Genomic DNA, 24,735 nt, shown 5'->3' with positions numbered 1-24,735 from the left:
GACGGAGGGCAGGGACATTCTGACTAATGGGGAAACAAGGCTTGGTGATATGGGATACAGGAGAGGGACCAGCTGGGCAGCTGAGGGTGTGCTTGACATAGTAGTTGTCCTGGGAGGTTACTTGGGGGCAAGAGAGTAACCTTTGAGGGAGATGGGGTAGCAAAAACAACCCTTCCCACATCACAAGTTTCCCTAGGCTGTGTGTGTGTGTGTGTGTGTGTGTGTGTGTGTGTGTGTGTGTGTGTGTGTGTGTGTGTGTGTGTGTGTGTGTGTGTGTGTGTCTAACAGTTTGTAGATATTACAACATTCTGTGTATATATCCAATATAGAATTCACTTGGGTCTACTATGAATGTAGTATACCTCTATGATTTGTATATAGTGTGTGCACATGTGTACACACACACACACATTTACTCACACTCAGCGGTGGAGATCTTGTAAGTGTGAAATGTGAGGTGTCTCTTATTAGCCATCTGGGGTATGGATTGTCCAATTCTTGGGGAAAGGACTGGCTTGGGGCAATGTGACTCCTTTCTCTGTTATCAGTAGACCTGCATTCAATTCAGGTGGCTCTGCAGAAATGGCCAGGGCTTGGGTTATAAAGACTGGGCACGGGCATTCCCATCTGGATTGGGATTTGGAGAATCAATGTCTCCAGCTTTGGAGTTTGGGAGCCTGGGGGAAGGGCAAGTAGAGAAAGAATCTGGGAAAGGGTAGGTTTCTGCTCTGAGAAAAGCTGGAAGTTGTCTGAGAGCAGCCCCCAGGCTGGGTGCAGGCACCAGCCTCTATGTACAACTGGAGGGACCTTCCAGCTCTCCAGGGATCTGCTCAGGTTGGTTGACCTGATGGGGAAAGTTCAGTGGGAAGGGTCAGAGATGGGGAAGGTTCAGGGCTGGAGGAATGGGAAGAGAACTCATCATTCCTCAATGGCCTTTTCCTATTCTTGGTGCTGAAGAAAGCTTGGGAAATAAAGGATGAAGGATGTGGGTGGTGGGAAGAAGCAAAGGAGAGAAGACACTAGAAGTGCTTCTCAACTCTAGTCTCACGTTAGAATCCTCTGCGTGACCTTTTAAAAATACCAGGGCCAGGCTACCCCCAGAGATTCTGCTGGAATGAGCTGGGGAGGGGACCAGAACTGGGTTTTCTGTAAGCTCCTCAGGTGTCTCTAATGTGCATGTGGCATTAGTTAAGAAGACAGCACCAGAGCAATTGAGAAGTCTGGTTCTGAGATGGTCAGGCTGGAGCTGAGTGGCTAGTCACCATCATGCACATGAAGAAGGAGAAGGGGAGGACTGATCTGAGGGGGTAGGTTAGGGGCTTCTGAGAGCTTCTATTTGGACAGTCAAGCCTCTGCTGATGTGTGTGGCTTTACAGCCTCACTAGCTGGTGGTTTCTAACCCTACTTCTGGTTCAAATCTGCTTGAGGTGGAGGTGTTTGGGCAGAGGGAGAGAATTTCCCCCACTGTTTTCTGTCATTTAAAAGAAATAATTCACTGTGCCCCATGGGGCCAAGAAGACAAATTCTGGGGCTGGGTGCTTCAAAGATGGGAGTAGATTTTCTGCTGTATGATAAATACATATTTCATAAATAAATAAATCAATCAGCAAGGCAATAAATAAAATAATGCACACACTTTTTGCCTTCTTAGGGTGGTTCTTCCCTCACCCCACTGATCCTAGTGACATACACTTTGCCCTTGGTCACCCGAAGTTACCCAGCCTGGCCATGAAGGGGAAATAAGACTGCTTTGGCCCTGGCTCTCCAAGGATCAGAGAAATCTAGAGAGAGTATTAACACTGGCCACCCATGTGGAGAAGGGAGAAAGAGGGGAGATACATACTCCCTCTGTTTTTCACCCAAAAGTGTAGGCAGGGCAGGCAGGGTTTGGGAACCAATGCTGGAACATTTTAGGTATCTGAAGTCCAAGCTGACCAGTACTTCATCCCAGCTTCACTTAGAGGGATGAGCATGGACTTGAGATCTGGATGGACCCACTCTTTCCACACAAAAAGATACAGCAGGCATGGGCTTCCCTGGTGGCGCAGTGGTTGAGAGTCCGCCTGCCGACGCAGGGGACGCGGGCTCGTGCCCTGGTCCGGGAAGATCCCACATGCCGCGGAGCGGCTGGGCCCGTGAGCCATGGCCGCTGAGCCTGCGCGTCCCGAGCCTGTGCTCCGCAACGGGAGAGGCCGCAACAGTGAGAGGCCTGCGTACCGCAAAAAAAAAAAAAAAAAAAAAAAAGATACAGCAGGCACAACTCTCACTTTAACACAGCTCCCCAGGAGCCAACCAGCCAGCCAGCTAGCCCATGGAGACTGCTGCATGGCACGTGGTGGGGTGGGAGGGGTACAGGTCATGGGATGAGGGGATGGGAGGATGGCGAGGAGACAGGTAGGATGGCACCCATTTTAATGGGAAATCATCTGTCCAGGGCTTCAGCTTCTGGAGCCACCAGCCATCGCTCATTTCGTCCTCTTTAGTCTCTGCCATGTGGTTCTGCTCCTGGGTGTGCCTTGTCCTACTAGGTGACCTGTATGTGGACATGGAGACATGTAAATAAAATGGGCATTAAGACAGTGACCAAAGAATGTCATTCCTTAAAAGCAGATGTTCATAATCTGGGTTCCATAAATAGATTGCAAGGGGACAACGACCCTGAGATTTTTATGCAAAATTATGGGTACTTATTTACATATGCATTGCTCTGTCAAGATGGTCTATAGCATTTATGTGGTTCTTTAAAAAAAGATTCAAAACTAAAATAATATTAAGGGATTCTAGATTGTTTATAGGGGTAACCCATCAGCAAGGCACAAAAGGATCTATAGAAATGGGTGGGAATACCAGACCCTCCATGGCCTTGGTTCTCAGCATCTAAAAGCACAAGGTAATTTGCAAGAATCGCTGATTCACCAGAACCCTATGGCTCACCCAGTATACCTGTGCATGGGCACACATTTCAACTGTGCTAAAACTTTTTGAATATGCCTGTATTATTCAACTTGAAGTTGTCAATCAGTTTTTCTTTAAGAAAAGAAAAAAATTTGCCACTATTTTTTGGGGTACTTGTATATATTGCTTCATATAATAGTGGTGGTCCTAAAGAAGAAGTGGTGAACTGAAGTTTTAAAATAAAAAGGGTATTTTTGAGCGTATGAAAGGAGTTGCTCTGAGGTAAATCCAAGCATCGGACATCTTCCTCTTTCTTCCCTGATCATTTTTGTATGCTTTGTTTCGTTGGAGTATTGACATGCTGGGTTTGCTTACAGGGATGTACTGCTATAATGGCATAACTAGTTCTTATGATTCTAAATGAACACTGTTGCATTTTCAAATTTTATGCATGGTTTCAGTTTCAGAAAGAAGCCAAATTTCAAGTTCTTATAGAGATGGTCAAATAAACTTGTTCCAATTGTTTGAAGTTTACAGACAACCCCGTTATACATGCAAGTGGGGAGTTATAGCCTAGAAGCCATTCTAGAAACTGTCCCGCCCTACACCTTGTGCTCTGGAATAGCTACCATGCTCTAGTGTCAATGAATGCGAGTTCCTCTTCCTGCAGTGAGCGATTGGTCAGAGGCACTGATTGCGCTAGGCTCTGCCAGCCCCTGATGTTGTGCATGGCACAGAGTGACAGACATGGTAGGTGATGGGGGAGAGTAGAGTACCAAGTGGGTACAGGTGTGCAGAGGCTTTGAGACAACCTCGGAGTCTCTCTGTTGCCGATGGACCACACTGCCTGTGTGCAGAATTCGTATCATCATGATGACTGCTTTACATGACTATTATATTCATTATCATGTTATTCATATTATATTAATTACACAGTAAGGATGCCTTTGGGTTAGCATAATTTTTGTACAAAAAATATTTTAGCTGCATGGTTGAGTTCTGTCTATCAGTTTTCCCCAAGGCAAGGCACAAGAAGGTCAGAGCTCTATGTCAGTGTGCTCCCACAAGCCTAAAACCTTTAAAGGGGTGACTGTGGCACTGAGGACAGGTCTTCTTCCCATTTCACAGATGGAAAAGTGCAGTTGACCTGCATAATAAAGTCAATTCAAAAATCAGGCCTCAGGGGTCTCAGATTTCCTGGTCCACTAGACCCTCCTGAGCATTTGAAATAGGCTTGGGAGATGCTTCCTTCTTTACTGAAGAGGAACAGACAAGACTGTTTCGGATGCAGAAAGTTTGGAATCCAAGTGAATTTAGAGTTGCTTATTCTCTCATAAGAAATGCCCCATTTCCTTTCTGATAAACATGCCCAAAGAAGGCATTTCTCTGTTTTGATTTTGTGAGTGGCTCTTAGGAGCAGGTATTTTCTTGCTGTTTCAGAAGACCCATGAAATTCTCCAGGTGAGATAGTAGATGAGTCTTTAGTCCCTGATGTGTGTGTGTGTGTAAATGCATGCATGCATGTGCACTGTGCATGAAGAGGTAAGTGGGGTAGTGCCTCAGTCCCTGTTCACCTGATACGCATATGCAGAGTCCTTCTTTCTTTCCTAATTAATTAGAAGTAATAGCTTTCTATAGTTTCTGGTACGTGAGGGAATGAAGTGGGAAATAATCTAATTGGCTGTCTTGCTTTCAAAGCCCAGTTTATTGAAATAGTTCTTAGCCTGAAGTGCATGTATTATCCTTCCTGTTATTTTTCCAATTAACGTTTCATTGGATCACATCTGTGTGGAATATTCTAATTGGTTTGAAGGGTGGGGGTGATGGGATGAGAGCAGATGGAAAGAGAACCAGCTGTTCCCTTCATCACCAGAGCCGTGCATGTACTGATGTGGCTGTAGGTTTTCCCCAGCGCGTTTCTTTAGAAGAGCTCAAAGAGCTTGACAGAGTGCTGCCTTGTCACCTTAGCCATCCTCACTGAGCTCTTGGGCCAAACAGGCAGACCAAGGGAGCACTTGCCAAGATTCTGGGGTTCCTTTTGTGATGTGTGACTCCAAAGGGGAAAATGAGTGGCTTCCATAGTTTCCTGTGAGCACTGTCTACCTGCTGACTCTGTTTAGCCTGGAACACAGTAGACACCCCCTACAAATACTTGTAAGAGTGAGTATCCAGAGGGGTCTCACAACACCCTCCCATATCTGCTCTTCTTGTGAAGAGAACAGTGCATAGAAGATGGCACGAAGCAGGGCTGGGGCTGGGGTGAGGCGAGCCAGGTGCCGAGGGCAGACACTGAAGGGGGCTCCCTCTCAGCAGATACAGAATCAGAGCTTGCAAACAGGAGTGAGCACCTTCTTAGATTTTCCAGCCCAGGCACCTTGGTTGGTTTACGCTAGTCCCGGGCCTGGCCTGAAGCAAAGCATTCCGTCCTCCCTCCTGTCTCCTCCCTGCTGCTAGTGATGCTGGGTCTCAGCCAGCCTGAGGTCAGCCCCAAACTCAGCCATCTCTCCATTCAAATGCTTCACGTGCACCCCTCTCAGAGCCCCTCACAGTCTCCAGGGAGGTTTGCGTGCAGCTGGGCTGCGGCCACTCTGTGTCTTGGCCTTCTCCCCTCACTGCTGTCATTCGAATGTCTATATTCCCTTCTCCCGGGCATTTCTGACCCAGCATTCAGCTGTTTTAAGGGTCAGGCCACGTTTTCTGGGTTAGTGAAGGACAAATAGGAGCCCTGAGGCAGAGAAGAGCCTCCTTTGCAAGGCCACGTGGCCTGCTACCCAAAGGCCTGTTTTCACATTTGCCTTGGAGAGAAGAGATAGTAGGCTCTCGTCAGGACCACTCTCCAGCTGGGCAAAATTACCTTTCTCCCCAGAAAGTCTGTGGTGGGGCCCACCTGGCAGTGAGGCACAGGTTGGGGTTTGGGGCAGGGAGCCTTGGGAAGTAGCCCTGAAGCAGGCTATGTGGCTGGTCCAGATGGGGCCATGTGGAATAGGGCTATAGCAGGCAAGGCCGGCAGAGAGAGGGGCCACAGCCAAATATGCCTCCACGGTGGTGAGATGGCTTAGGGGTGGGGGCAGCGTTGGAAAAAGTATTTCCTCCTTTTATGTGCGCCCACGTGACCAAATCTGTAATGTTACCTACAAACTGTGGTGTCCCAGCCAAGATCTGGGGCATCAAAAACCGTCCAGGGACAGACGGGCCAGTGGAGAACCACATAAAATTATATATACATATAATGCTAATAATTTTTCCCTCTGTATCTCTTGCCTGAGCCAGTGACAGGAAAAACATAGCTGTCCCTGGCTGGCTTCTCCAGGAGACTTAAACTAGGCAAATTGTGCTGGGATTTCAAGTCGGGCCCAGATCCAATCAACCTCTTTTCCTTTCCAAAAGGAAAGGAACTCTTGGAATTCCAGCTATAAATTCTGCCCAGAGCTGCTTTCTACAGGGCTATGCAGTGGTCTCCTTTCTTTTCTTGACTGCCAGGGTCCAGTTCTCTCCATCAAGGTGTCTGGGGGCAGGGGGAGCTCAGAAACCCCACCTTCCCCCGAGGCCATGTCTCCCTTGGCAGGGACAGTGGGTTTCCCTGAGATGGTCTTGGGCGTCCAATTCAATGGCACTTGAGGACCTGCAACTAACCCTGGGCCCCATGATTCTACTGAAGTGACAAAACCTTACATCAGGCAGCACTTTAGACATTTTGGAGTGTTTCCAGACATCATCCTGCTGTGTCTTCCTGACTATGATGTTGGCTGGGCGGTATTAGTGGCTCAGTTAACAAAGGAGAAAACTGAGGCTGAGCTGAATTACATGATTTGCTGAAGGTCTAGTTCATTAGCTGCGTTTAGAAAATTCAAGTCATGCTGAGGTCTTGGGCTCTGGCCTCCTGACTCAGAGTACTCTTCCAAGGTAGAAGAGGAGAGAAATCACCTGAGGGCACAGACCCTGAGACAGCTGAACCCAGACTCTTCAGGACAGCTTATTCTGTCTGGACAAAGTGCATCCAGAGATCCATTAGGGTGACCCTGGAAAGACTCCCTCTGCTAGTCAGTCAGCCCTGCCTGAGGAATAGCAGTGGCTGGACAGGCAGAGAAGGATGCCTGCATTTAACTAGGGAGAAAATGCTCTGTGAGAATGGAGTAAAAGTGTGGTGCCAGAAGACTGAGATTCAAATCTTAAGAGCACCACTGATATTAGTGTGACCTTGGACAGGTCACTTGACTTTCAAATCCCTCGTCAGTAAAGTGGGGATATAAAGCAGACCGTATAAGATTGTTGAGAATCAAATGACAAAATTTTTGTGTCTGTGCTATGCAAACTGCAGCATACTAATCAAATGGGAGTTATTGTTATTAATAACAATAAGAAGAGAAAGATTAGACCAATACTAAGATTTTTTATCTTGATTAGAGATGTTTTTTACTCCACACAAAGGAAGGTAAAAACCCTTTGTAAACTGTAAAGCACTGCAGACCTCAAAAGAATTATTAGGAGGACTGAGGTTAGTTAGTGATGGGATCCATCATGGGAGGGAGCATGGCTGACCAAGGAGAGCAACTGCAGTCCGTCTCCCTAGAGGCATTCCTATAAGAGTGTTTAATGATGGCCAAACAACCTTGGCTGTCCTCTGGCCACTGAGCTGGCAACTCTTCTGAAGGTCTTCCATAGGCAGATGTCCTACCAGGGAAACTGGAACCAGATGTACTCAAGATCTCAGAAGAAATTAATGGCAATAAGACTCTGGGGTAAAAATATCTCTGGGCACTGAGCTTGCTTACTCCACTCCCTTTCTATCTAAGGATCTTTTAGGCTTAATTATAGAGTTCGGGCATTCATTGGGGTTTTAATTAATTTTCTTTTCAGCTTGAAGCATGTGTGAGTGTAGCGGGTCTGTGTGTGTGTGTGTGTGTTTACATCTTTCTTTGCAACTCAGTCGGGAGCTGGCTCTGGCAATGTTTAATTGTGCCCTCAGTTCTAGCAAGAACGTTCAAGGTGCCAACCGGAGCTTGGAAAGCCATTGTTTCCAATACCTCTGCCCCACATGCTGCTCCTGACGCACTGAGGGATGGCGGGTGGCAGGGCCTTGCTTAGCTGGGACCTCAGCTGTGGGATGCGTGCTTTCCTCCTCCTTTTGTGCTCATGGTGTTTCAGGGATTCTCAGACCAGGAGAGCAGATTTCCTACTCCACTAATTACCAGTACTGTGTTAAGAGATGCCGAGTGACAGCCAGCTCCCACACTGCAGCCCCCAACAGGCTTTCTTCTGGGCAAATCTCCCTGGGATTACACAGTTTTCTGCATAAGAAAACAGTGTTACTTCTCTTATTTTAATATGTCCACTTAGTAGACTGGTAGGGACTACATGACTGTGGGTGAAAGTGACTTGCTTTCTCCTTTCCTTCGTTCTCTTTTGTGCTCTCTAGGCAGGGAACAACGCGGGAGGCACCACAGTATAGTGTAACAGCATGGGATTTGGAGTCAAGTGGCTCAGTTTGAATCCTAACTCATGACATTTTCTATTTGTGTGCCTATGGATAAGTCTCTTAACTCCTTTGGATCTCAATTTATTGTCTGTAAAAAGGGGATAATAATAGCAATATCAACAACAATGTTACACTCATAAGACTGTCTGGGGATGAGAAAATGCATGTGGAAGCCTTTTGTAAAATACTCCATAAATTGTAGTTCTTTTATTTTACTGCTCAGAACTACTGCAGAGAACATGATTTTGACCTGTGAGGTATTCCTAGCACCAGGAAAGAGGGAGTTGCAAAAAGGCCCATGGAAGGGGAGGCAGAGGATGAACTCACCTCCAACCTTCCTGGGTGCTGTGGACCAAAGCAATGAACTGGGAATGTAGGATGCTACAAAGGGCCCAGATTAAGAGTTCAATCTCAGAACAGCTTGCATAGATAAAGGGAAACCAGGAACATTCATTTTTTGAACATACTTGTGACAAGGATTTCCCCCTATTCTTTAAAGGATGGATTCAATTGTCTCTAGTGCTAAAAGGGTGAATGGCTCAAGGTTGGTGACAATGCTTTGGCTGGAGACAAGGGGAAAACTGTGGGTCTTAGGTAAGTGTGACCATGCTGTGATATGAGATATGGGAGACCTAGGGTCTTCTCTTGGCTCTGCTGCTAATTATGACCCCTTGAATGATGTGACCCTGAATAGATGAGCTAATATAGCTTGACCTCAATTTCCTTGAGATCATGGAATAAAAAAATCTCAAAGGTGACTAAAGAATCTATGACCTAATGAAATGCTCTTTTCCACACAGGAATTAAAAACTCTTGTGCCAACTGTTGTGTGTATATGTGTTTAGAATCCAAATATAGTACTAAGACCACCCAACTAAAACCTAATCAAGGCACCACAGGAGCCCCTTTAAGCTGATGGTGTCTGGCATCAGACCCAGGGACTGTCAGGGGAAGAAAGGCCTCATGGGAGGATGGGGGTGACCTCAACAGAGATTTCAAGGTGAATTCTCTCTTGTTGGAGAGTTTCATTCGGCAATATCCTGATTAGCTGAAAGGTAATGATCTAAGGATGACAGAAAGAAAAGGGATCATTTCCTTGTAAAGTAACTATAACTTTAAAATAATAGGCTGCAGGGCAATCGAGCATTCTGCCAGGCTGATTTCAGAATTGAGAGACCCAACTATGGAGTTCACAACAGTATCACTGACAATAATCATAATGTATATTTGCACAGTGCCTTTAACTTTCATAAGCACTTTCCCATCTACTTTTCTCATTTTTGTTGTTACATAATTTTCCAGAAAACTTGTGGGAGGTCATTTCTTTTAAAACTCTGAAAAGTGTGAGTTTTCAGTAGGAACAAGTCTAGCTAAGTATGTAGCACCTTGCTTTATAAATACGATAAAAGTTATGCTATAAACATAATTGTGTAAGTAATGTCTTATTTTAATGGGCAGAAATCTTGTGTAGTATTTTGCAATGTAAAAAATACTTCCTCATTAACCTTCTGTTTGTTACAATTTTAGATTTTTAAATATCAGGTTTTCTTAAAGTAGGGCCAACGGGGATTGGATTCCAGGATAAGTATCCACACTCCAGAATTCCATAAGGGTAGCATCTAATTCATTCACAGGGAGAGAGTCCTGTTTCTGACATCAGCGTGGAAATCAAGCAGTTTTATATTTAAACCATGGAGCTCTCTGGGACTACCTCTCCCATAAAACAAGGAGGCATAACATGGGAAGCGACAGAGGAATCCAAATGTAATAGCTGAATTATTTCTAAATGAAATGTCTCCAGGTCTTCTGTGAGTCACCGATGTGTCATTAACGTGGTGTTATAAATAGCTCAGCTTGCCATCAATAACTGATCTATAAGAGAGTAGCTGGTGGTTGGGGTGTGAGATACACTCCAAAACACTACATAATTTGGAGCGGCTCTGTTAACCCTCTCATGTAAATAAGCACCATCTCCTGGGACCTGAAATAAATTAGACTAAATTGCATTTTTAATAAATGTAATAAACAAGTCATCCTGTTTTTTCTTCTCCCTTTTCAAACTCTGATAAAAGACAGGTCACTGGAGCCAACCATGGGATTGTAATAATTGTGTTGGATTGTAATAATTGTGTTGAATCGTAACTCTCTCGTCTCTGAAATTAGGCTGGCAGTATCCACCCATAAAATCCACGATGATATTATGAGAGTTTTATAATTATTTTGCATGGGGGGGTTTGAACAAGGATCTATCTATCTATCATCTATCTATCTATCTATCTATCATCTATCTATCTATCAATCAAAATTAGCACTATGGAGGATAAAAGGAAAAGCTCTTTTTGTAGTGATTTAAAAGCTCTTTCTGTGGTGATCCTTATGGTAAAGACTGGATACTTTTAAAAGTTTATATTGGCCTGACTGAAGATCTCAGCAATACAGGTTTGCTTACTGTGAGTAACTCAGATTTTCATTAAGAGTCTGAAGTTAAGACTTATGAAGCACTTTCTCACAAATGCTCAAGCAGTTAGAGTTGAGCTTCTGTGAAGTTGAGCTAAAATAAACATATATAGGTACACAGTATATGTACTGGGTATGCATAAAACCTATAAGCACACATGCAGGTACAGCTGGCAAATCTGCTAGTAATTATGCTATATATATCCTGGCATGTGTGCTTGCATGTGTGAACGTGTAACAGTAAAAATACTATTCTTACTTGTAGAAATGTTCTTGAAACTCTACATGGGTTCATGGCTTATAAACAATTATGTTTTTGTAAATTTAGGGCTGGTAATGGGAACAGAATAAGCAGCTGTAAACAAAATCACAATTCGGGTTTCACTAAAAACATGGTGAAGGCCCCAAATATCACAGCTATTGCAGAATACAGAACTATCTATCCAAATACTGTGATTGAGGATACTTTAAATAAGCAGTTTTTGGAAAGAGGTGGGTAGATGGAACCATTGAGAGTCACCATCAGTTAGAACTACGGTCAGCAACTTGGACAGTTCCTAGGAGGCTCTCCCTCAGAATGGAACCAATATCATGTCTCCAGTTTTCTTAGCGTTTCTTAAATTCCAGTGAGTGTGTTGATGATTAACTAAGACATGCACAGGTATTATTTTGCAATAACAAATTATTCCCTCCTCCTTCCATTGCCCATTCTCTTCACCACCTGACTTTCCTTCCAACCCTTTCCCCAGCACCCTCCAGTTGGGCAGTGGAACTGTATGTCTTACAAACACCTGGTGTGGATGTTTTCACTCCCACTTCTAATTGGTTGGGAAGCAGCATTTGCCACAGGCACTGTTTACTTTTGTTTCCATCCCCTGCATCTCACAGGAAAGAAATGGTCAATAGTTCAAAGAATCATCCTGGTCAGCTCCAAAATATGGCTACTTGCATGGTAATCACAGCAAGTCTGTCAAATCAGTGATTTCTTTATTCCTAAAAGGAAGGGATTTTTCCTAAGGATTATGGTTGTACCACCCAAGGAGCAGCTCTACTCTTCACAAGTGGCTGCAAAGGCTGGCAAACCACGAGGTCTGCTTTGGCTCAGAAACTCAGTTTGGCTCCTGCCACCCCTGGCAACCTCACTGTGTGTCTCAGTGGCGTGTGCTCCACACACAGTCAGGCCAGTCTGCTTCTACTTAGGAGGGATCACAACCAGAGGTGGCCCCCGCTTGGGCCTCCACATGAGGACCTGGGCATCGTTGGCATTGGGTTTCACTAGTGCGTTGGGGGGGATAGGTTCCATCCGGCTCAGGATCCGGGGCTGCTCCTGCTGAGTCCTGCCCACCAGCCGGGCCCGTTGCCCCAAGAGCTGAAGAGGGTCCACCTCAATGTCCACCCTCATCCTCCACTTGATCGTCTGCAGAATGATCTTCTCTTTCGTGGTGGTGTTCATGGCCACCAGCCAGGTAGTGAAACTTTGGTCCCTCTTGATCCTCGTGAGCAGTGGCACATTGCTGTCACTCACTGGCACTGCCCATGTCACACTGGGGTAGAAATTGTCATTCATGCTGACGGAGAACCTGGAGATCTTGTTGGTGGGGCCAACCAGGGTCACAGTTTCTGTGGTGTTCCCGTACCAAGGGTAGCTCACCCCATCTGAGTCACTGATGGCTTTTACTCTCCCTTCCCTCAAGTCAGGCAGTTCCCAGCTTGACCTGGCAAAGCAGAAGAGATGCACAAGAAAAGAAGAGGCTGAATGAATTTTTCAAAAGCTGGAGAGATGCCCACCACTTACTATCACAGTCAACTTGGGCAAAATGGGAGGTTCAGAGGGGAATTCAGGTCAAAAAGTTCTATGCTGTGCTGTTTCGGGATTAAATGAGAACAAATCAAAAATAAAAAAGCAATACCAGAACAAGTTAAATTAAGCCATAGCTGGTCCAACTGGAAGCAAAAAGCTCAAAGAAGCATTTATGAGACCCACAAAGAGGCATCAATTAGCTGGAATGGTGCAATGAGGCAACAATTAGCTGGAATGGTGCAATTGTAATGAACTACCTAGAGGCATTCGATTGCAAAAACCACTTTTTCAGGAAGTATCCGTCTCTAAGGTTTGTTAAGAAAAGGTGGTGGTTGAAATCTGACATACTTGGAAGGAAGTATCAGGTGGAAAGGAGGGCAAAGGGAGGTAAGGTTAAAGGTTATACTGATTTCCTAGGAAATCAAAGTAGTAGAATTTCTACTGAAAAAAGAAAGTTGTTTAAATTCTAGTCATTGGCCAATCCAGCATTTAGAAAACAGACATAGAAACTGATAACACAGGAGATAATGGTCACCTTTGGGAAAACACTTCAATTTGCAAGTTGTGCCATAGGCTGGCATACATAGTCTCTACTATGTTGTTCTCCCATCAACTTTAAGTCCAGCCTGGAAGTCTAATTGCTTAGTTTAGCAAACTTGCCATTCTGGGTGCTTTGTTACTCCTGGCTGCTCCCAACCTTGAACAGAGGGAAGGAGGAGGATATGTGCCCTACTCTTAGCCCATGTGTCTCCCCCAGTGCTATGGACTACTCATCATCATCATCATAGCTGATACTTACTGAATGCTTGCACTATTCCGACCACCATGCTGAGTACTTTAATTATGTCATCTCAGTTAATGCTCAAAATATCCCACAAAATAAATACATTTTTATTCCATTTACACATGAGAGGGTGGAGGCTTAAAGATGTTAAGGTACATGCCAAGGGTTCTACAGATTGTAAGACGTGGAGCTTGGAGTTGTCTGACTCCAAAGTCTATGTTTTTGACCACTGTGCTACACTGCCTTCTGAAGTGTCCTCACATGATGCTGGAGGAAGCCAGAGTGGAGGGTATTCAGGCTATCCAGTGGGCTAGCAGCTCCCAGAGCTGCCATGGGAAGATGGACTGGGTCCTCCTAGGGGCAGAAGTTTAGTCAGCAGAACCTGGCTATGCTTCCTCCATAAATCCTTTCCTGGGACCAAGAATGACTCTCAGCAGTGTTGCATGAGAATTTAATAATTAAGGAAAGAAATGAGACTGTCCACTCATCAGCTAAGAGGGGGAAGTCTTGTTCAAAATGAAGTTCTTCTCTTAGGAAGTGATAGAATATCCTACGACTTTACTTTTTCTTTTTAAATATTTTTATTGAAATATAGTTGAACAAAATATGTTACATGTGTGTAATATAATGATTCACAATTTTTAAAGCTTATACTCCATTTAGTTATTATAAAAATATTGGCCATATTCCCTGTGTTGTACAATATATCCTTGTAGCTTATTTTATTATTTATTTATTCAGTTATTTTTTAGCATCTTTATTGGAGTATAATTGCTTTACAATGACGTGTTAGTTTCTGCTTTATAACAAAGTGAATCAGCTATACATATACATATATCCCCATATCTCCTCCATCTTGCATCTCCCTCCCACTCTCCTTATCCCACCCCTCTAGGTGGTCACAAAGCACTGAGCTGACCTCCCTGTGCTATGCGGTTGCTTCCCACTAGCTATCTATTTTACATTTGGTAGTGTATATATGTCCATGCCACTCTCTCACTTCGTCCCAGCTTACCCTTCCCCCTCTCCGTGTCCTCAAGTCCATTCTTTATGTCTGCGTCTTTATTCCTGTCCTGCCGCTAGGTTCATCGGGACCGTAGTTTTTAGATTCCACATATATGTGTTAGCATATGGTATTTGTTTTTCTCTTTCTGACTTACCTCACTCTGTGTGACAGACTCTAGGTCCATCCACCTCAATACAAATGACTACATTTCATTTCTTTTTATGGCTCAGTAATATTCCATTGTATATATGTGCCACATCTTCTTTATTCATTCATCTGTTGATGGGCATTTAGGTTGCTTCCATGTCCTAGCTATTGTAAATAGAGTTGCAATGAACATAGTGGTACATGACTCTTTTTAAATTATGGTTTTCTCAGGGTATATGCCCAGTAGTGGGATTGCTAGGTCGTACGGTAGTTCTATTTGTAGCTTTTTAAGGAACCTCCGTACTGTTCTCCACAGTGGCTCTATCAATTTACATTCCCACCAACAGTGCAAGAGGGTTCCCTTTTCTCCACACCCTCTCCAGCACGTATTGTCTGTAGATTTTTTAAAAAAATAAATCTATTTATTTCTTTATTTATTTTTGGCTGTGCTGGGTGTTTGTTGCTGCGCTAGGGCTTTCTCTAGTTGCAGTGAGCGGGGGCTACTCTGTTGCGCTGCGCGGGCTTCTCATTGCGGTGTCTTCTCTTGTTGCGGAGCATGGGCTCTAGGCATGCAGGCTTCAGTAGCTGTGGCTCATGGGCTCTAGAGTGCAGGCTCAGTAGTTGTGGAACATGGGCTTAGTTGCTCTGTGGCATGTGGGATCTTCCATGTCCAGGGCTTGAACCCGTGTCCCCTGCATTGGCAGGTGGGTTCCCAACCACTGCACCACCAGAGAAACCCCTGTAGATTTTTTGATAATGGCCATTCTGACTGGTGTGAGGTGATACCTCGTAGTTTTGATTTGCATTTCTCTAACAATTAGTGATGTTGAGCATCCTTTCATGTGTTTGTTGGCAATCTGTATATCTTCTCTGGAGAAATGTCTATTTAGGTCTTCTGCCCATGTTTGCATTGGGTTGTTTTTTTGATATGGAGCTGCATGAGCTGCTTGTAAATTTTGGAGATTAATCCCTTGTCAGTTGCTTCGTTTGCAAATATTTTCTCTCTTTCTGAGGATTGTCTTTTCATCTTGTTTATGGTTTCCTTTGCTGTGCAAAAGCTTTTAAGTTTCATTAGGTCCCATTTGTTTAATTTTATTTTTATTTCCATTCCTCTAGGAGGTGGGTCAAAAAGGACCTTGCAGTGATTTATATCATAGAGTGTTCTGCCTATGTTTTCCTCTAAGAGTTTTATAATGTCTGGCCTTACCTTTAAATCTTTAATCCATTTTGAGTTTAGTTTTGTGTGTGGTGTTAGGAAGTGTTCTAATTTACTTCTTTTACATGTAGCTGTCCAGTTTTCCCAACACAACTTATTCAAGAGGCTGTCTTTCCTCCACTGAATATTCTTGCCTCCATTATGAAAATAAGGTGACCATATGTGCTTGGGTTTATCTCTGGTTTTCCTATCCTGTTCAATTAATCTATATTTCTGTTTCTGGGCCAGTACCATACTGTCTTGGTTACTGTAGCTTTGAAGTATAGTCTGAAGTCAGGGAGCCTGATTCCTCCAGCTCCATTTTTCTTTCTCAAGATTGCTCTGGCTATTTGGGGTCTTTTGTGTTTCCATACAAATTGTAAAATTTTTTGTTCTAGGTCTGTGAAAAATGCCATTGGTAGTTTCATAGGGATTGCATTGAATCTGTAGATTGCTTTGGGTTGTATAGTCATTTTCACAATGTTGATTCTTCCTGTCCAAGAACATAGTATATCTCTCCATCTGTTTGTATCATCTTTACTTTCTCTCATCAGTGTCTTATAGTTTTCTGCATACAGGTCTTTTGTCTCCTTAGGTAGGTTTATTCCTAGGTATTTTATTCTTTTTGTTGCAATGGTAAATGGGAGTGTTTCCTTAATTTCTCTTTCAGATTTTTCATCATTAGTGTATAGGAATGCAAGAGATTCTGTGCTTTAATTTTGTATTCTGCTACACTACCAAATTCACTGATTAGCTCTAGTAGCTCTCTGGTAGCATCTTTAGGATTCTCTATGTATAGTATCATGTCATCTGCAAACAGTGAAAGCTTTACTTCTTCTTTTCTGATTTGGATTCCTTTTATTTCTTTTTCTTTTCTGATTTCTGTGGCTAAAACTTCCAAAACGTTGTTGAATAATAGTGGTGAGAGTGGGCACTCTTGTCTTTTCCCTGATCTTAGAGGAAATGGTTTCAGTTTTTCACCATTGAGAACGATGTTGGCTGTGGGTTTGTCGTATATGGCCTTTATTTTGTTGAGGTAGGTTCCCCCTATGCCCACATTCTGGAGAGTTTTTCTCATAAATGGGTGTTGAATTTTGTTGAAAGCTTTTTCTGCATCTGTTGAGATTATCATATAGTTTTTATCCTTCTATTTGTTAATATGGTATATTACATTGATTGATTGATATATATATTGATTGATAATATTGAAATATATTGATAATATTGAAATATATTGATTGATATATTGAAGAATCCTTGCATTACTGGGATATACCCCACTTGATCATGGTGTATGATCCTTTTAATGTGCTGTTGGATTCTGTTTGCTATGGTTTTGTTGAGGATTTTTGCATCTATGTTCTTCAGTGATATATGCCTGTAGTTTTCTTTTTTTGTGACATCTTTGTCTGGTTTTGGTATCAGGGTGATGGTGGTCTTGTAGAATGAATTTGGGAGTGTTCCTCCCTCTGCTATATTTTGGAAGAGTTTGAGAAGGATGGGTGTTAGCTCTTCTCTAAATGTTTGATAGAATTCACCTGTGAAGCCATCTGGTCCTGGGCTTTTGTTGGGAGATTTTTAATGACAGTTTCAATTTCAGTGCTTGTGATTGGTCTGTTCATATTTTCTGTTTCTTCCTGGTTCAGTCTTGGAAGGTTGTACTTTTCTAAGAATTTCTCCATTTCTTCCAGGTTGTCCATTTTATTGGCATATAGTTGTTTGTAGTAATCTCTCACGATCCTTTGTATTTCTGCAGTGTCAGTTGTTACTTCTTCTTTTTCATTTCTAATTCTATTGATTTGAGTCTTCTCCCTTCTTTTCTTTTCTTTTCTTTTTTTTTTTTTTTTTGCGGTACGTGGGCCTCTCACTGTTGTGGCCTCTCCCATTGCGGAGCACAGGCTCCGGACGCGCAGGCTCAGCGGCCATGGCTCACGGGCCTAGCCGCCCGCGACATATGGGATCTTCCCGGGCCGGGGCATGAACCTGTGTCCCCTGCTTCGGCAGGAGGACTCTCAACCACTGTGCCACCAGGGAAGCCCCTCCCTTCTTTTCTTGATGAGTCTGGCTAATTGTTTATCAATTTTGTTTATCTTCTCAAAGAACCAGCTGTTAGTTTTATTGATCTTTGCTACTGTTTCCTTCATTTCCTTTTCATTTATTTCTGACCTGAGCTTTATGATTTCTTTCCTTCTGCTAACTTTGGGGTGTTTTAATTCTTCTTTCTCTAATTTCTTTAGGTGTAAGGTTAGGTTGTTTATTTGAGATGTTTCTTGTTTCTTAAGGTAGGATTTTTTTTTTATAATGTTCCCTCTTTGAATGGCTTTTGCTGCATCCCATAGGTTTTGGGTTGTCATGTTTTGTCATTTGTTTATAGGTACTTTTTGATTTCCTCTTTGACTTCTTCAGTGATCTCTTATTATTTCTTTCATAGACTTGATTGACTATTTCTTTTCCCATGTTAGGGAAGTTTTCAACTATAATCTCTTCAAATATTTTCTCAGATCCTTTCTTTTTCTCTTCTTCTCCTGGGATTCCTATAATTCAAATGTTGGTGCATTTAATGTTGTCCCAGAGGTCTCTGAGACTGTCCTCAGTTCTTTTTGTTCTTTTTTCCTCTATTCTGCTCTGTGGTAGTTATTTCCACTATTTTGTCTTCCAGGTCACTTATCCTTTCTTCTGCCTCAGTTATTCTCCTATTGATTCCTTCTAGAGAGTTTGTAATTTCATTTATTGTGTTGTTCATCATTGTTTGCTCTTTAGTTCTTCTAGGTCCTTGTTAAACGTTTCTTGTATTTTCTCCATTCTATTTCCAAGATTTTGGAGCATCTTTACTATCATTACTCTGAATTCTTTTTCAGGTAGACTGCCTATTTCCTCTTCATTTGTTTGGTCTGATGGGTTTTTACCTTGCTCCTTCATCTGCTACATATTTCTGTTTTCCCATTGTGCTTAACTCACTGTGTTTGGGATCTCCTTTTCACAGGCTACAGGTTCGTAGTTCCTGTTGTTTTTGGTGTCTGTCCCCAGTGGCTAAGGTTGGTTCAGTGGGTTGTGTAGGCTTTCTGGTGAAGGGGACTGCTGCCTGTGTTCTGGTGGATGAGGCTGGATTTTGTCTTTCTGGTGGGCAGGATTGCGTCCAGTGGTGTGTTTTGGGGTGTCTGTTACCTTATTATGATTTCAGGCAGCCTCTCTGCTAATGGGTGGGGTTATGTTCCTGTCTTGCTAGTTGTTTGGCATAGGGTGTCCAGCACTGTATTTTGCTGGCTGTCAAGTGGAGCTGAGTCTTAGCATTGAGCATGAGATCTCTGGGAGAACTTTTGCCATTTGATATTATGTGGAGCTGGGAGGTCTCTGGTGGACCAATGTCCTGAACTCGGCTCTCCTCCTTCAGAGGCCTGACACCCGGCCACAGCACCAAAACCCTGTCAGCCACACTGCAGTTGTATGATCTTGGGTAGGTTACTTAACCCCTCACCAGTTTTTTTTTTTTTTTTTTTTTTGGCTGTACGCGGACCTCTCACTGCTGTGGCCTCTCCCATTGCAGAGCACAGGCTCCGGATGCGCAGGCTCAGTGGCCATGGCTTATGGGCCCAGCCGCTCCATGGCACGTGGGATCTTCCCAGACCAGGGCACGAACCCGTGTCCCCTGCATCGGCAGGCGGACTCTCAACTGCTGCACCACCAGGGAAGCCCCCCTCACCAGTTTTGCTTCCTTGCATGTTGGTCTTGGAGAGTCTCCTAAAGAGGCGGAGGGCAGCTTCGGCTCATGCTGGGGCACAAATATTTAGAAGCTTGTTCCAATGCGATAAGCCAGTGCCAGCGGGTGCCACTGTCCCTGCAGGACTTTATACCAATGGCCTAAAAGGGAGTTGTATTGCCAGGTTAATACTGAACTGTCTCAGAATCCTTCACACAGGGACATGGAGAAACTGACTGCTGCCTCCTGCTGCCCCCCCCACAGTACTCCCGATGCTAGGCAGCCCCAGCCTGAAGGGAGGGGCAGGCTGGATTGCCTGGAGAGGAGGTGAGCCCACAGCTGCTAGAACCTTTTCTCTTGCCTCCATGCCCTTGATAACCGCTGGGAAAAACTGCAGTGTATAATGCTTGGCAGAAACTAAGTAAGAGGAATTGACTTGATGCATAAAGTTGGAGACTTAAGTTACCATTTCGTTACCCATGCTAGTTGTAGCTGGGCCAAGGAGTAGCTCCCAGATAATTCTATAGCCACTTCTTACTGTACAAAAGGGAATAAGTGTTGTTTGAGTGGGGTGAAATCATACAAGGTCAGGTCAAGTGAGAAGCAATCTGCCTGCTGGGTTGATGAAATGGTCACACTGGAGGCAGTTTTGTGCCCCGAGTCAAAGGGTTGTGACAATTATTCAGTCACCAGGCATTCATTTTCTGTGTTGCCTCAACCCTGTTCTTCATTATACTTACAGTGATCAGGCTCTGCTGCCCTTTGGTTTCCTCTGTGGGACTGGAGGACAAGTATTCCCAATGAGTGTAAAATTGTACTTGCCCTCCAGTCCTAAACACAGGGCCATCCGTGGCATGTTGCCTGGGGAGTTAGGCTTGTTATAACACTGTCCTTTTCAGGACTGGCTAGCTTGGCATTCTATTCAATTACTTTGTCTATAGAGTCTTTACATTCATGTTTTTTCTCCATTTTCCTGTCCAGAGCTATGTGAGCAGTGACTCGGGCCCAGGATCTAGAGGTCAGTTTTGTGGGAAAATCACAAAGCTTAGTTTGGTCCCAGATTTTCTGAAAACAGAGATAATATAATAAAGTTGCACTCTTGTGCCTGTCTTGAAAGGGAAAGAAGGAAGCTACCCTTGTCTTGGAGGATTCTCTGGAAGAGAGAAATAAAATAGACTTCTTAATCATCACATCAAAACAAAGGCACCAGAAATACAAAGGATAATGAGAGACTACTACAAGCAACTACATGTCAATAAAATGGACCACCTGGAAGAAATGGAGAAATTCTTAGAAAAGTACAACCTTCCAAGACCGAACCAGGAAGAAACAGAAAATATGAACAGACCAATCACAAGCACTGAAATTGAAACTGTGATTAAAAATCTTCCAACAAACAAAAGCCCAGGACCAGATGGCTTCACAGGTGAATTCTATCAAACATTTAGAGAAGAGCTAACACCCATCCTTCTCAAACTCTTCCAAAATATAGCAGAGGGAGGAACACTCCCAAATTCATTCTACAAGACCACCATCACCCTGATACCAAAACCAGACAAAGATGTCACAAAAAAAGAAAACTACAGGCATATATCACTGAAGAACATAGATGCAAAAATCCTCAACAAAACCATAGCAAACAGAATCCAACAGCACATTAAAAGGATCATACACCATGATCAAGTGGGGTTTATTCCAGGAATGCAAGGATTCTTCAATATATGCAAATCAATCAATGTGATACACCACATTAACAAATAGAAAGATAAAAACCATATGATAATCTCAACAGATGCAGAAAAAGCTTTCAACAAAATTCAACACCCATTTATGAGAAAAACTCTCCAGAAAGTGGGCATAGAGGGAACCTAACTCAACATAATAAAGGCCATATATGACAAACCCACAGCCAACAGCACTCTCAATGGTGAAAACCAGAAAGCATTTCCTCTAAGATCAGGGAAAAGACAAGAGTGCCCACTCTCACCACTATTATTCAACAACGTTTTGGAAGTTTTAGCCACAGCAGTCAGAGAAGAAAAAGAAACAAAAGAAATCCAAATCAGAAAAGAAGTAAAGCTCTCACTGTTTGCAGATGACATGATACTATACATAGAGAGTCCTAAAGATGCTACCAGAAAGCTACTAGAGCGAATCAATGAATTTGGTAGAGTAGCAGGATACAAAATTAATGCACAGAAATCTCTTGCATTCCTATACACTAATGATGAAAAATCTGAAAGAGAAATTAAGGAAACACTCCATTTACCATTGCAACAAAAAGAATAAAATACCTAGGAATAAACCTACCTAAGGAGACAAAAGACCTGTATGCAGAAAACTATAAGACACTGATGAGAGAAAGTAAAGATGATACAAACAGATGGAGAGATATACTATGTTCTTGGACAGGAAGAATCAACATTGTGAAAATGACTATACAACCCAAAGCAATCTACAGATTCAATGCAATCCCTATGAAACTACCAAGGGCATTTTTCACAGACCTAGAACAAATATTTTACAATTTGTCTAGAAACACAAAAGACCCCGAACAGCGAAAGCAATCTTGAGAAAGAAAAATGGAGCTGGAGGAATCAGACTCCCTGACTTCAGACTATACTACAAAGCTACAGTAATCAAGACAGGATGGTACTGGCAGAAAAACAGAAATATAGATTGATGGAGGAGGATAGAAAGCCCAGAGATAAACCCACGCACATATGGTCACCTTATCTTTGACAAAGGAGGCAAGAGTATGTGGCAAGAATGGAGAAAAGACAGCCTCTTTAATAAGTTGTGCTGGGAAAACTGGACAGCTACATGTAAAAAAATGAAATTAGAACACTTCCTAACACCATACACAAAAATAAACTTGGGCTTCCCTGGTGGCGCAGTGGTTGAGAGTCTGCCTGCCAATGCAAGGGACACAGGTTCGTGCCCCGGTCCGGGAAGATCCCACATGCCATGGAGCGGCTGGGCCCTTAAGCCATGGCCGCTGAGCCTGCACGTCTGGAGCCTGTGCTCTGCAACGGGAGAGGCCACAACAGTAAGAGGCCCACGGACCGAGAAAAAAAAACAAAAAACAAAAACAACTACAAACAATAAATGCTGGAGAAGGTGTGGAGATAAGGAAATCCTCTTGCACTGTTGATGGGAATGTAAATTTATACAGCCACTATGGGAAAAAGTATGGAGGTTCCTTAAAAACTAAAAACAGAACTACCATATGACCCAGCAATCCCACTACTTTCTCAGGGCATATACCCTGAGAAAACCATAATTCAAAAAGAGACATGTACCACAATGTTCATTGCAGCGCTAGTTACAATAGCCAGGACATGGAAGCAACCTAAGTGTCCATTGACAGATGAATGAATAAAGAAGATGTGGCACACATATACAATGGAATATTACTCAGCCATAAAAAGAAATGAAATAGTTATTTGTAGTGAGGTGGAAGGACCTAGAGCCTGCCATACAGAGTGAAGTAAGTCAGAAAGAGAAAAACAAATACCATATGCTAACACATATATATGGAATCTAAAAAAATTTTTTTGATGAACCTAGGGGCAGGACAGGAATAAAGACGCAGATGTAGAGAATGGACTTGAGGACATGGTTGGGGGGAAGGGGAAGCTGGGATGAATTGAGAGAGTGGCATGGACATATATACACTACCAAATGTAAAATAGATAGCTAGTGGGAAGCAGCCACATAGCACAGGGAGATCAGCTTGGTGCTTTGTGACCACCTAGAGGTGTGAGATTGGGAGGGTGGGAGGGAGGCTCAAGAGGGAGGGGATATGTGGATATATATATATATATATATATACACACAGACACACACATATATACATATAGCTGACTCACTTTGTTATACAACAGAAACTACACAGCATTGTAAAGCAATTATACTCCAATAAAAATGTAAAACAAAAACAAAGGCACTTGGTGAGTGTAGCTAATGGGCATGGTGACCTTGGGAGGCTACACACTCGTTCCATCCATTGCTGTGACTTTGGCCACTGCTCTATTGGAAATCCCTCAGGTCTGAGGCATGTTCTTTTCCATAGGCCCAGGGGCCCCAGGACTACATGATTAATGGAGGGTTTGATTTTGGAAGCAGCCAAAATTCATTATGACTTAAGCGTAACGAATAGGGACTTAAGCCTAGTGAAAAGGGAGTAGGTTTCTTTTTGAAAAGTATCATATCATTTCTGTTTCTTTTATGAAAAATAGCTATTAATGTGCATTCCAAGGTCGTGGCTTTTTTATTTTTGCAAAAAGAGTTTTGCCTGTAAAATGCATGACTGGTTTATGTAGCTGATAAATTGGCTTTCATAATAGTTTTCAAATAGTTCCTGATAAGTTCCAAGAATAACAGCACCATTGGAATCACTCTATGACCATTATGACTACTTTGAATGGGATGCCAAAATCACGTCAAATTCCACATAGCCCAAACCAAACTCACCACATCCACCGTAAACTTGGCCCTTTCCCCCGTCTCTGCTGCAGGCATTGGCCCACTGCTCACCCTGTCTTCCAGGACAGAGTGAGGGTCATCTTTCGCTCTTCCTCTGCCTTCTCCTAGACTGCCAAAGCTGTTGTTACTGCATCTTGTGCATTTGCCCCATAAGCGATGCTTGAATTTATCTCCCTTTCTCCATTCAACTCTCACTGCCCTTGTTTAATCCAAGTCTTCGGCATCTCTTACCTGGTCTGCTGTAATGGCCCATAACTTGTCTCTCTGCATCCAATCCTGGTCCCTCTCAAATTCATCTTTTAGGCTGCACTCATGTACAAATATGCAGATCTGATTATGTCTTTTCTCTACCTAAAACCCTTCAAAGTCTCCTTTACCTGGACATCACTGGCATCACCTACAGGATAACATTCAAGTTCCTTAATAGGACATATGTGGCCCTCTGCAGTCTGGCCTCCCTGTCTCCACATACCATGCTGTTTCTCACCTCTGCCCTTTTGCTCACGCTGTGCCGTCTGCCTGCACTGCTCTTTCCTCTCCTAAAGTCTCACTGTGTTTAACTACTTGACATTTGAGAATCATTGCATGCATCACCTCCTCCAGGAAGCCTTCTCTTCTGTGCTCCCATGGATATATCCAGATCTTTACAGGTCCCAGATTATATTATAATTATCTGAAAGGCTTGCTCCCTTGCCTCCATCATTCCTGGCTCAAATATCATGTTCTCAGTGCAATATTTCCTGACAGTCATATTCAAAATGGCAACTTCCTGCCCCAGCCCTCCCCATC

At 43.3% G+C, this 24,735-nt stretch overlaps 1 protein-coding gene across 3 annotated transcripts in view; it reads right to left on the bottom strand.

The window, feature by feature from the left end:
* Nucleotides 1-463: 463 nt before the first annotated feature.
* FAM78B (family with sequence similarity 78 member B) overlaps nt 464-24,735 on the bottom strand; it is a 103,453-nt gene continuing 79,181 nt past the window's right edge. The window contains exons 2-3 of one of the 3 annotated variants that reach the window (XM_049716064.1): nt 11,614-12,543; nt 464-2,533 (exon numbers count right to left, since the gene is read on the bottom strand). In XM_049716064.1, the coding sequence (XP_049572021.1) occupies nt 12,021-12,543 (523 nt within the window). In that variant the 3' untranslated portion in view covers nt 464-2,533; nt 11,614-12,020. The remainder of the gene's footprint in view (nt 2,534-11,613; nt 12,544-24,735) is intronic. The other 2 variants (XM_049716063.1, XM_049716065.1) reach the window with 2 other exon arrangements.

The sequence above is a fragment of the Orcinus orca genome, chromosome 1 (assembly GCF_937001465.1).
Source record: "Orcinus orca chromosome 1, mOrcOrc1.1, whole genome shotgun sequence".
NCBI classification, from domain to species: Eukaryota; Metazoa; Chordata; class Mammalia; order Artiodactyla; family Delphinidae; genus Orcinus; species Orcinus orca.
Note: the sequence above shows the minus strand (reverse complement) of the source record. Positions and strands in the feature narration are given on the sequence as shown.